The sequence below is a fragment of the Formica exsecta genome, unplaced genomic scaffold, assembly GCF_003651465.1.
Source record: "Formica exsecta isolate Colony F162 unplaced genomic scaffold, ASM365146v1 scaffold247, whole genome shotgun sequence".
Classification (NCBI taxonomy): Eukaryota; Metazoa; Arthropoda; class Insecta; order Hymenoptera; family Formicidae; genus Formica; species Formica exsecta.
The window spans coordinates 18,821-32,277 of record NW_021849743.1 but is presented as its reverse complement, the minus strand read 5'-3'; the positions used below and the strand labels follow the sequence as shown (position 1 = coordinate 32,277).

Here is a 13,457-nt window from a genome sequence, read left to right as displayed (position 1 = left end):
TTAAAAATATCTGTATTCTATTTAGATTCTACATTTACACACACACATACATATATATATATATATATATATATATATATATATATATATATATATATATATATATATACACATATATAATAAAACATTTATGCTTCCTAAACTGAACAAATTTAATTATATAATTATAGCATATTCGCGAGCGATAAATCGACACTCGAGGGCGCAATGGTATACTCTTACGTTTTCGCGAAATATATTTATCTTCACAGGATTGCCAACACTGCTTATGCTTAGGTAAAGGGCTGTTGTACCGCTTGCATCGTTTACATTTACACCGCCTATTGCAAGTGGGCGGCAATGGCCACGTCAGCGGCGGCGAGCACATTCGGCCCACGGAAAACTCTGCTATCTTCATGATGATGCACAACAACAGCACTAACATTATTCGTTGACAAGATATGTCAGAGTTCGCACAGCCGATGGCCGTTATATTATAATAGCATTTCCGTCCGTGTGTATTGTGTATAACGAACCGCCAATTGTCCGAATGTAGTTATATATACAATATATCACGATAGAGTCTGTGACGTAACATCGATAACGATGCGATATGATTCGTTATCGCAATTTTTGAACACGATGATGCATCATATGTATATTAACCTGTACACTTTTTTAGCATGCTGCGACGTGCTATGACGCAAAGTACGCCTTTTTCTTATTTATATAATTCTAGATTTTATTATTTTTTTATTGCTTATACTCCTTTCGCGACATATCTTAGAAGAGCTTTAAATATTTTTTAAACATTTTATATTTTATTCGAGAAACAAAGGCTTTTCTTCAGCTTAAGATCAAATAGTAGTCATACTAATCGAAAGACAAGATTATCGTGTAAAACCGCACGATATAAAAACACACACCCGTACCAATCGTCGTAAAACGTTACTCACACATACGCGCGCGCACATTCAGAGTTGCACAATTATCTATAAAACAATCTAGTTTTCAGAATTATTTATCCGATCGATCAAACACTAGCACGAAAAATTTGGATCATTAGATACTCCTCGCGACAATATAAAACGACACAGAGATCGAGAGCAATCGGTAATTTTTCACCGATTATATCGACGCAATCCAATAGCCGCCGATTTTTCATCGAACACGATCGAGAGTCATTTCTTTTAATAAGAATCCCATACAATCGGGCAGAATTATTTTTCCGCGACGAGGATTCTGAGTCAAACTGCTTTCTTACACGATCCGCATCTCGCTGGAGGATGTTTGCACACGGCACCACACGACGCGAAGTCTGATCTCTATTAATAAATGTTCGTACCGTCTCGTACAGAGCAAAGAAACGAGAGAGAAAGAGGTAGAAAGAGAATGCCGAAGAGAACGTCATAATACAGAAGAGGAGAGAACAGTCCTGCTCGAAGGCGTGGGCGAGGGCGAGGACGAGAGGGATCGGCTTCATGCACGCGTAATGTCGCGTGAATCAAGTTCGCAATAACCCGCGTCTCGTAGCGGATTACGACGCTTTGATGATGCTATCATCTGCTCTGTGTCAAAAAATGCAGGTCAATACATCAATCTATTCACTAAGAGTGCACATAAAATCGAGAACTTAGAACACGGATTTTAAAACCTTTTATTTTGGTGGAGTAAGATCAACGTAACATTCTCTGGTGAGGTCATTTTTTGTACAAAAGGCACACGGGAAAGAATCTTACATCGTACAATTATAATATCTTTATCAAATTTATAGCGAGCATTTATTCGACAGCTTGTATTATATTATTGCACATTAATGAGTACGAACTTTTTCGATGTCATGCCATACAATGGGGTGATCGAAACCATAGACAAGGAAATATAGAGTGCGCGTATCAAACAAATGTTGCGCAAAAATTAGAAAAAAAAAACGCAATGTCTCAAAAGTCTGGTTTTTCTCTCTCAAACATAAAACTACGCCGTTACCATTGGTATCGCAATTATGGTTACCAATTTGGAACAATTTCTCTCTAGTTGAAATGATGAAATAAACATACATATACTGGTATATATATACTTTCAAGACGTTCTTTTTCTAATTTTGGCGTACGAATTGTTAATAGATAACAAGATATATGCGCATTCTATACTTTCTATACGTTTATGGTCGAAATGCCCTACACATACACATACACATATGACATACATGTTTTTTTCCAGTTGTGCAAGAATATTATTGTCTATTGCCAATAAATAAAATTTTTCACTTACCGATTTTATTTCCGTTACCACAAACGCGATATCCGTGGCAATATCTAAAACACCTAAAAATATAATATCATATCATATATATATATTATTTTAGTCACGAGCGAACGCAAATTGTGAAATCGAGTAATTTATCATGTAATTGAATTGCTACATTTATTTCCATATACTTGTACATAATATATCACGAAATATTTCATTGCATTTCTTTACTGCAGTAAGTCGCAGTTTCTCAGAAGTACAACGAACTATTGGAACGAACGACTCGTCTAGAGTATTTTTTCATCGATTTTATGGGACTTTCGAGGTCAATGATATATCACTTGTACATCTTATTGTTAATGATCTCGATGACAAAGAGAGGATGATATTATTTTTCATGCGAAAATACATATCTAGCGAAAATCGCAATCTCGCACACAAGAGACGAGAAAGAACACAAAACAGCCAGATAGCTTGCGTCGCATTGTGACCAGTCAATATTAGAAGCCACTAACATACTCACGTTCATGACGAAGGGCCAGCTGATAGGCATACTGACACTCGTACGCCCGCGTAAAAAATAGTAGACTTAGGACATTGCGATCTGTTTTTAACGGCGCGATTCAATGAATAACAACGTATTCCCGCGTTATTGGCCGATCGCGATTATGGAATATTATGCGACGAAACACTTTTGGAAATGTATATTCTGAATCACTGGAATCGAGCAAAACCCCTCCCTAATCGCAACAGCCCTCGTGCAACTGCGAGCGCGCATGTCCTTCGAGAACAGACCGCACCACGAGTTGTTAACGAGAAAAGGGGATGTTCTCTCTTTTCACCCAAAGTTCCTTCTAAGAACGCGAAAACGATTGTCGATCGAGAATTAAAAAATTGGATTTACTTCCGACATTTAATGCTTTCTTATGTCCGATAATACTGATGTAACGAGAATGTTGAATTATTTTTTTCGGATGTTACACTACGATCAAAGAAAAGTATCAAGTATCAAATATTTCATGAAACATTGTGTGGAAGTATAATATCTACCACAAAACGACTCTGTACGACTATATATAACACTTTATCGAGATCTTTCATTCCGACATTGTTATCAAAAAATACGCTAATAATTTATTATCGGTCTATTAAATTATATTGGATGGATAAAAAAAAGTATACTTCAAAAAAATTGTATTTAAACGAAAAATATTTTATTAATAAAAGCTCTCTCACATAAATTGAAATATTCAATTTCGTAATAATAGTAGATGATATTGATGGCTTAGTTTGACCAAATAACACTCGTTTGCTATTTTCCAAAATTAGAACAATATTGGAGTTACTTAGAATTGTCATTTGCTCTACTTATAAAAATATTTATAAAAATTATATTTTAAACATTGAATGATTGAAAACATGATATGATTTATTTAATACAACTATAAATAGATAAAATTTTATTTTATTTTGCAAAATGTTTATTTAATTAATAAATACAGCACGATTCACACGCTTTTGCGACTGGTTTATAACTTTAATTCTGTATTCGATATAAGATGTGTGTGCGTGTGTTTTCAAAAATATTATAAGTTAAACTGCATGATTTCTTTGGCACAATCGCATTGATTATTGTATCATTTTTTATTTATAGAACATCTTATCGTTCTGTGCTTGAAAAGGTATATGTCTTTAAGAAAAATATAAATTTCTCACAATGATACATAAACAATGCACAAGCGCAACATTCAGAGATAATACTAAATATTTGTAGAAAAATAGTCTACTTATACTAAGTACTTATGTTGAACTATACTTAACGTTATATATAATAATTCTCTTATTATTATATATAATTTTTATTTTTCTTAAACTACTTTTCTTTTTTAAACATCTCTTTTCATTTATCAATTATGCACAATACTTATACACAACTTTATTAATTATTCTATAAACATAATATAATATGGGAACATGATAAACCAATTAATAAGGTACAAATTTATCATTATGAATATTACAATAATCATTTAAAATTATTATATGTAGAAAAAAAATATAATTAATTAGTTTCTAGTTGAATGATGTGCAATTTTTACCAATTGTAATTACATAGAGTTTTGGAATACATGATAAATTAATAGCAATGTACCTAAAAGTACGACTTATGTAACATCAAACATATAATGGAAGTAGCTGAAAGTTCAGCTTGGATAAGACTTGAGGATACAGATAAAAATGTAATCAAAAACACGGTAATTATTAATGATGTTCGAAAAACAAAATATATGTAGCATATAAGGAATGCATGATATCTAATGTCCCAATATTAATTACAGAATAGCTCCCTGAATAAGAGATGCTGTTTGTGATAATAAATTACATGATCAAATTTTCTTAACGACTAAATGCGAGAAATAAATATATTTAATAACAAAAATGTATAATGCTAAACGTACCGTCTATTTTTTGGCGTTTTACGACATCTTCGTCTTCCGAAAATTGCAATAATACAAATGATTACTAACGCTACAAGAACTACGCTTACAGCCCATACTGCTTTGCTAGTGTTAATTGTATGTGTGCTATATTGTGTATCGTTGAAAGTATCAAGCGTTAATGATGATTTATTTAAAGGAGTTCTGTTTGGTAAGTTCGAGCCAGAATTTTTTAGTTTATCTTCTTGAGTATACACAGAAGATTTAGACTCTAAAGATTTTTCTACTTTCGTTTGCATGTTTTTCGCATTACTTGGTATCTTATGCGGTGATGACATATCTTTTGTTGTTATACTGCTTATAGTAGTGGTTAGTTGTGATGTCACAGTAGGAGTATTGATCTCTTGCAAAATATGTTTTTCCAATTCTTCAAGTTCTTTATCTGCTGTTGCTCCAGATTTGTACTTGAATTTTTTTTCGTTTTCTTCTATAAATTCTTCCAGCGGTGTAAAGTAAGAAATGAGAGCATCTGCGGACACATCATCTATATCTACGAATTTGTCCAGAATATCTTGCCAATGAAAGGCTCCACTCTGTTGAATCATTTTTCTACACACAGACATAAAAATATCAATTAAAATTTTCTCATGTATTAAACATAGCTATTGAAAATGTATTCAATATCTGTATATCGCGTCGTTCTCATATTGTATTAACTTACATTATATTGCCATTCATCAATTTTCCATCAATGCCATTGTATCTGACTTCAGTCGAGTCTAGAGTATATTCATATAACAGGAAAGATATCATTATGCCAAGAATCTTGCTGTAATACATTTTTAGTATAAGTATAAAGTTATATTTCTCTGCATTACACACATGCACACACACAAAACAAACAAAAACATGCACACTCACAATACGCATATGATATACTTACGGAAGGTACGGTTTATTCATAATAATATGACTGTCATCTAAGAAAGTAGGATTATCTGTATTCATAGAAGAGACACCTTCATATTCTTGCCTAGTACACACAATTATATTCATATATTATAGTTATAAAAGTAAACTCTACAGAAGATTCTGTATTGTATTAAATATTATACCTATGTTTCCACCAGGATGATACCAAGTCCGTAGGATCAGTAATTTTCTCTTGAATCGCATTTAATCTCCATAGATCAGCAGAGTAATAATATGCTAATCGTGGAAGTACATTAAGAGCAGTTATTATTAAAGATACAATCATCTGTTGCTCGTTATCATTAGTACTGTTCATCAAATGAGTATGATTCAACCATGCAGGACTCAATGATAATATTCCAAATAATGTTGATATGCCCTCTTCTAATCCTGTAAGACCAAGTATTCTTAATATTTACTATTTTAACATTCTCCAAACAATTTTATATTGACATGTATATGTGTTTAAGCCCAAATATTTCCTTACCCGAATATCTGTTAATTGTATTGAGAATAGGAGTGCTTTCTACAGTCATTTGATTAAATAGAATTTTTCCCATGTCTTCGTGAGCTCTCAAGAAATTGCTCATGGTGGCTTTAGAACAAGTGGACACTCTAAAATAATATTTGAATTTGGTATTGTTAAACTACACAGAAAGTAATAATACTTGTATCTAAGTTTTTGCTACAAACGTACATGGAGCCTACAAAAAAAAGTAGTTATTATAACATAAGATTCAAAATATATCTTTTTCTTATCAATAAATTTTCTTAATTTTTTTTTATTAATATAAGATTTATAAATATGAATAAAACCGCTTTTTTTTTGCTTCTTTAACTTTATGCAATTTCAAAATCCTGACATAATATGCTAATTTACAAGTCAAATTTATTTTTATTATGTAAAAGAATTATATAATCTGATTTAAAATAAGTCGTTAAATTTGATCGAGATTATTAATTTTTTAAATAATTGGATGCTTTTGATGTGCTTTCTTTTTGGGTGGAAATCATATTGCACAAACCCGAAATAGAACGATAAAAATAACTCTTGAATACATTACCGAAAAAATGTATCAAAATTACGTTTTTCGTTACAAACAAAATCTATAATGCTGTAAGCGTATGTGTTAGTATAACAGTTATCAATAAAAATAACTGTAACAGCGTTACAAGTAGCGCGTTATTTCTTTGTGTGTGTGTGTGTATATATATATGTACATGTATATACCTCATTGTACCATCTTGACAAAAATTTAATAATCTGGAAGGACAACTTTGGTTAAATTCGCTCTTATCCCAAAATTCTGCTTGTGGAACTTGTTTCAATAGTATGGAACCCAATTTAGATGCAGTCTTATACAGAGATTTTCCAAGATATTTCTATAATTTCAATTTAACAAAAAGCTTTATATATTGCAATAAAATAATTATAATTTGTAAGTTTAATATTGTACGAAACAATAATATCTCTACCTTTTTCCAAAGATTTTTTTTAATACCATAGATTAACTCTGAATAGGGTAACACATCTGATGATATATCTGTCCAGTCACATCTTTGTAAACCACCTTTCAGGTAAAAACACACAAATTTAAGATTCAAAATTCCAAAATTTATCAATAATTGTTTGTTCATCACATTTTTATCAAATATTTTTAACATTTTGCATCTGCACAGTCTTTTTTTTATAAAATATTTTATATTATAAAATAAAAAAAATTTAGCAAGAATATACGAGCTTCAAAAATTGATGGTAGATTGGATATTAATTTATTCTTTGATGAATCTTCCAATGTTATATACACACAACTTTTTTCTTTCAAAAATCCAAACTACAAGTTACTTGCAATAATGTTACATGTAAACACAAATGGCAAATCCAATTCATTATCATAAATAATTATTATCTTACCAAGTAAATAAGCAGGAAGTGTATCATTTACAACAAACTCATGCTTTTGAGCTAAGTTTGTACTGATAAATTTTAGAATCTTCTTATAAAGATTATTAATCCGACTCCATTCATTATTTACTTTATCATACCCATCAGAGTATCCTGACAACATCTCCCAGTATTCTTTAACATTTTTGGCATCTATAATCAAACATTTAAATGCTATGTATATTCAAAATTTAATATGTATTATAGTTTGCATTTTACATATAATTTATTCATGCAATATATTCTAATTAATGCTAACCGTTTTCTTTCGCAGCTTTAGAAACCAGTATTAAATTGTTTGAATAATTTGTAACCAATGGTATCAATTGGTGATACCAATTATTCCAGGCAGTTTGTTTATCTTTGAGCCTTCCGCTATGAGAGAGAAAATATTCCACATCTAAATTCACACACAGTTATAAATATTATATTAATAATAGTATTGTACAGTTTGCAAACTAAAATAGAATCTTTATTATGCGATATATATAACAGCAATTATTAATAAAATTATTCTTACATTTTATATATAAGTGGTTAATAAAATTATACTATAATATATACCTTCTCGTGAATAATTGTGCGATTTATTCGTATAACCGATGATTGATTGTTGCAGCTCCGTAGTGCCAGCAAAATGTATAAGCTGTAAGATAGTTTAATATATTTTAAGGTTTCTACTATATATACTAAAATTAAAAGCTATAAAAGCTAAAAGTCTCTTACTTTCTCCCAATCTTTGCCTTTTAGCAGTGCATCACCTGGTTTTTTAATTACGTCATATTTGTATCGAAGGGATGGATTGAGCTCTTCTTTCGTGTTCTCTGTTTTATTAATTACCTCATTTTTCCACGTTTTGATAGATTCTGCATAACTGTATTGTTGTACTTCCTAAAAAATAGCACAACAAATCTAATCTATAAAAAAGTAAGAGTCCTATGTACAACACACATAATTAAACAAGTGCAAATTTGATAATATATTTACCCATATTGATAATGTTTTATTGGAAGGTGAGATAATAAATGACCACTGAACATTGGCAGTATTATAACACGCATCTTCGTAATCCAATTCAATCAATTGTAAAAAAGCTTTGATTTCATCTTCCGAGAGACTGCCATTCAGCGGAACAGTGGTTACACAGACAATAAGATTAAAAATGATCCAGTTCCATTTTGATAGCATCCCTTTAATCTGCGAATTAAATGCTTGCGTTTTTAATACTCAAACCTTTGAATAATCACGAAGAAAGAGCAAGAATATTTTATCAAGAGCAAGAGTATCTTAACTCATTACTTTATAAAATTAACGATATTCGATGTAATAAATTTTATATTTATTAATATAATTTTATATATACCCAGATAGAGACTCTTCCAAGCTGAGAGCAAATCTTGTCAAGTGCCTGCTACAAATTGTTGTCAGCAAAAAGATTATAAATTTGATAGAGGAATTATTACCGTTGTTTGTTGGCAGAAACACCGAGCAAGATTTGCGTGCGCGCAATCTGATAGAAGATAACCGGCAGTAAAAACAGCGCAGAATTTGCAATTTCTGATCACATTTAAATATAATAGTAACATACGCGACATCAGGTTATGTTAGGTTACGTTTCTGCCAATTTGCTATCAGATTCCGCAAGGACGTAGGACAGATCGTTCTTTGCATTACCACCGACCACCGATATGTCAGGTAAATTTTTGTGATCAAGGTATGTTTTCCAGCAAGGACACATACAGAGGGCGCGTTCCATTTAAATGGCCTGTCCTTTTCTACGTGGGCATCGGCCCCCACTCCTCAACACTCGGTCTAGATATACTATGTCTATGCCCGCAACGATCACGGTATCATTTCATCTTTGTTATTCACAGAAAGTTAAACAAAGAGCTTTGTTACACGGCACCCCTAATCGGGTTTAATAACGTCCGTAGTTGTAAAACTGGCCAATCACAGCTATTCCTCTGAAGAATGGAATGAGCGTACAGTGGAACGCGCCCAGAGAAACACAATATCATGCAATTGTCTATCGAATAAAAAATTTTTAAAGTCCCGAAAATTTTTCTATTCGATAGCCAATAGCATGATTTGTGTCTCTCTGTGTGTCTTGCTGGAAAACACCCAAGGCTGCGTTCGTTTTGGACGCTCATTGGACCCTCAAGAGAAAGTCTGGAAACGTGATGTGTCTGATTGGTGCAACTATCTTGTTGCAAAATAGATGTTTTGGATGAGTTTAAGTCAACTTTGGATATCGAAGTTTTGCGTTTTTTGTACATGTATTTGGACAAAGAATAATTTATACCGTAGAGATGAAATAAAGCGATTTTACACCGATTTTCACGCGCACTTGGAAACTGTTCGTTTTTTATTTTTGTTTGGATCGCGACTTAATGAACGTCTTCCTGTTATGTTGACAAGATAAAAAATTTCCATATATACTTTTTACTCAGTCAATCAAATGCACAAAAATAACGTCTCTGCAATAACTATTATTTGATTACTTTCCGAAATCAATTTCTGTCAAGAATACTTCGATATTTTTTTAAGGATTATGTTTAAAAATAAGTACAAAGAGTGATGTTTGTAAACAAGATGTGAACAATAAGTAAAAGCTGATATCGATTAAACCGATTAAATGATGTAATGATTAACAATATTTATAAGAAACGCGAATACAATTCGCAATTACCGCCAATTATTGTTACCGATTATTGTTATTAACAATTTAATTTTCGAAAAAATAAATATATATATATATATATATATATATTTACTTTTTCTTGCTATATATATATATATATATATATATAGCAAGAAAAAGTAAAAGACAAAAAGTGTAAAAAAAATGCAAGTAAAATATATTGATTGTGTATTTACCTTCAATAAAATCGAGCGTTGTTACGCTCGATTCTCGTTCGCACACTATATGAACGAATGGAAAACAGTGTGTGGCAAAATGTGAATGAGAATAAATTCAATAAGGAAGTATCGACCGTAGATGAGATTGAACTGATTGTCTGACACGTTAGATTATCTCACAAAGACCAAAGTTCATCGAATAATTACAGTTTAAGAAGGGTCCACTGATCGGACTCGCATGCTTAATAGATTGGCAATGTGTAACGTGTTATCAAGATGCCAGGACTCCGGACTTTGATGTCGCGCAGTACACGTATGCTATATGACTGACTAATCATCCCAAGACTTGGCAGTCAAGTTGTAATTGATCGAAATTCCATCGCATCACGCCACTATTTCCAACGTCAGTGCATGACGATGCGTATCTACTATATCTATTACGCCCATTCTGTCGTCACTTGCCATCTGCATCAGAGAGGAAACTGAGAATGGCCATCCACAGAATTCTTGAGAATTCTTGCGTGTCATTTTTAAATAAAAAGATATTTTGATGAAACAACACTATACAGATCGCTTTACTACACTTGTAAAATTGTCCGAAAACTATGCTAAAAGCATATATATATGTTTCGTATCACACTCATTTTACGGCTGTTTATTAACTGTCAAGGAAAAAGCATAGTTTTCGGATAATTTTACAAGTGTGCTAAAGTGATCTGTAGTGTTGTTTCATCAAAATATCTTTTTATTTAAAAATGGCACGCAAGAATTTTCAGCGTGTCATTCTCGCCTTAACGTTACGATTCCAATATGGCCGCGGCGAGTGCCTAGGACCCATCAATGGCCTAGTTTACACCGATATACTTTAATACGTATTAAATACTATACCGACTAATCAAAACCATTTAATTCTTTAGAGGAATGGCTATGACTGGCCAGTGTAGTACTTAATACGTATTAAAGTATTAGCGTTTTCGAATGTAGCAGGTTTAATTGCTCTCAGAGCGATTAATGATGTGATTGCATCGTCTCTGCCGACTTTGTGAAATTGGCCCTAAAAGGCTTGAATTTATAGTAAAATATAGTGATTAATTGAACCGGGTTGGGTTAACCCGTTCATCTGAAAACGCTAAAGGTACATTTTCACGAGCCGCTCAAATCGATCGTTTGAGCGACAAAAAGGATCACGTGATCGAAATGGACGAATCAGCGGCCAGACTGTCGTCACTCATTCGTCCATTTCGATCACGTGATTCTTTTTGTCGCTCAAACAATCGATTTCAGCGGCTCGTGAAAATTTATTTTAAAAGAATAAGGAAGGAGCATATTGCGATTCTGCTGTTAGGGGGAGTTTCCACTGAGCGCGTCACGCGTCGCGACATACGTCGCGTTACGAGGTAACCAATCAGAACGTCTGTTTTATTGTATCATCTCCGACGCGACCTTCTTGCGCGACGCGTTGGTTTGGTTCGTTTGGTTGCTCGACATTTTCGCGTTTGCCATTGCTAGTCATGACCACCATGTCTCGCCAGTGATACAATTAGCAATGTAGAAAAAAGCAACTTTAAAAACTTTGATAATAACATAATTTCATACACACATACTATACTCACTCTGTTTTAATCGTAGGTCTCCGATATTTAATACACTATTTTAATGTCTACAGGTGTCATATACTATTTTACAGAAAACAGGTGTAATCAGAAATAGATTTTATTTGTACTATATTTTAATTTAAATGATGCTTCTGTTAGAGCCCAAGCACAGACTTTTGCATAAGCGCATAACCATAAGAATAAAGAAATTGATTGGTCCATAAGCATATGCATAAGGAAATGGCCCTTAACGTTTATATTGCAACCAATAACCTGGCGAACTAGTACATTCTGCGCATGCGTTGATTTGTCGCGACGCGTTCAATGTGAATAAAGTCACTAGATTGACAAAGTACCGCAAGTTTGATGGTAATCTTAGGGAGAATTCACACCTTGGCAAAAAAGCATAAAGCAGAAAAGCAGAAGCCAATCAGAACTCGTGCTAGAAAAGCAGAAGCCAATCAGAACTCGCGCTGAAAATAAGCAGTACATTCTGCTTTTTTAGCGCGAGTTCTGATTGGCCTCTGCTTTTCTGCTTTCTGCTTTTCTGCCAAGGTGTAAATCCGGGTTTAGATTGGAGCAAAAATGGCGTCAAATAGTGTAGATAGTGCACACTTTGTGTATGCTATCTAGGGCGCGTTTCACTTAACGACCGCAACCTTAGAACCTTAGAACATATATAAATGGAAGGGGAATGCCTTTGTTTCCCGATAGAAAAACATGTCGGAAGGAAGTAAGAAAGAAAATCATAGTTGCCTCTCTCTCTTGTGAGTTACTTTGCTCAAAAGTGCGCATGCGCGGCCATGTGTGTGTACACAAAAGTATGTATACTACAGCCACGATGCTTGTATGTGTAGTTACTCACAAGAGAGAGGCAACTACAATTTCTTTTTCACTTCCTTCGACACTTTTCAGCCTGCTATTCCCCTTTCATTTATATATGTTCTAAGACCGCAACGCTCGCGAGCATCATCTGTCTTTGTTTAATTTTCGGTGAACAACAAAGATGAAATGATATCGTGAGCGTTGCGGTCATTAAGGACCGTGGCACATAAAAAAACTTAAGCAGTAAGACTTAAGACGTATACGAATTGACCAATTACGGTCGAACAGTAAAGCAGCCATATTAAAACATAAGCTACGCTAAAAATTCCGTATGGTTGAAATTCTTAAGGTGCCTTTACATGGCAGCATTAAGCGTCGAGCGTCTGCGCAGAAAAATGCGCAGAATTTAAAAGAGATAGATTCTAGGCTGAAATTAGATTCTGCGCAATTTTCTACGCAGACGCTCGACGCTTGACGCTGCCATGTAAAGGCACCTTTAAGTCTTAAGTTTACTGCTCAAGTTTTTTTTATGTGCCCGGGCCCTAAAGCCCGTATCAGACTACGCATTGAAAATTGAAGATTGAAGTTTAAAGA

The 13,457-nt window shown here is 33.2% G+C and overlaps 2 protein-coding genes and 1 long non-coding RNA gene across 9 annotated transcripts in view; 1 reads left to right on the top strand and 2 right to left on the bottom strand.

Annotated features, from left to right (window-relative positions):
- The window catches only part of LOC115236435, a 12,561-nt gene extending 9,596 nt beyond the window's left edge, over nt 1-2,965 (bottom strand). For 2 of the 4 annotated variants that reach the window (XM_029808891.1, XM_029808889.1), the window contains exon 1: nt 223-1,320. In XM_029808891.1, coding sequence (XP_029664751.1) covers nt 223-424 — 202 coding nt within the window. In that variant the 5' untranslated portion in view covers nt 425-1,320. Of the gene's footprint in view, nt 1-222; nt 1,322-2,250; nt 2,304-2,752 lie in introns of those variants that run through there. The other 2 variants (XM_029808892.1, XM_029808890.1) reach the window with 2 other exon arrangements.
- On the top strand, nt 1,342-3,637 carry LOC115236439. The gene is made up of 2 exons (XR_003884190.1): nt 1,342-1,565; nt 2,466-3,637. It is a non-coding gene; the product is annotated as an uncharacterized LOC115236439 (long non-coding RNA).
- Nucleotides 3,638-3,692: 55 nt separating this feature from the next.
- On the bottom strand, nt 3,693-10,788 carry LOC115236437 (angiotensin-converting enzyme 2-like). Of its 4 annotated transcripts, none has more exons than XM_029808899.1 (14): nt 10,462-10,788; nt 8,948-8,995; nt 8,572-8,781; nt 8,311-8,475; nt 8,149-8,230; nt 7,844-7,984; nt 7,555-7,737; nt 7,116-7,210; nt 6,871-7,022; nt 6,127-6,254; nt 5,783-6,029; nt 5,611-5,700; nt 5,389-5,496; nt 3,693-5,276 (listed from the first exon to the last, which is right to left on the bottom strand). In XM_029808899.1, the coding sequence occupies exons 3-14, from the start codon at nt 8,770-8,772 to the stop codon at nt 4,679-4,681; spliced, it is 2,190 nt and encodes a 729-aa protein (XP_029664759.1). In that variant the 5' UTR covers nt 8,773-8,781; nt 8,948-8,995; nt 10,462-10,788; the 3' UTR covers nt 3,693-4,678. The 4 variants fall into 4 exon arrangements, with proteins under 4 accessions (XP_029664759.1, XP_029664756.1, XP_029664758.1 ...); XM_029808896.1 differs by lacking the exon at nt 10,462-10,788 and adding an exon at nt 9,048-9,267; XM_029808898.1 differs by lacking the exon at nt 8,948-8,995.
- Between the last annotated feature and the right edge of the window lie 2,669 nt (nt 10,789-13,457).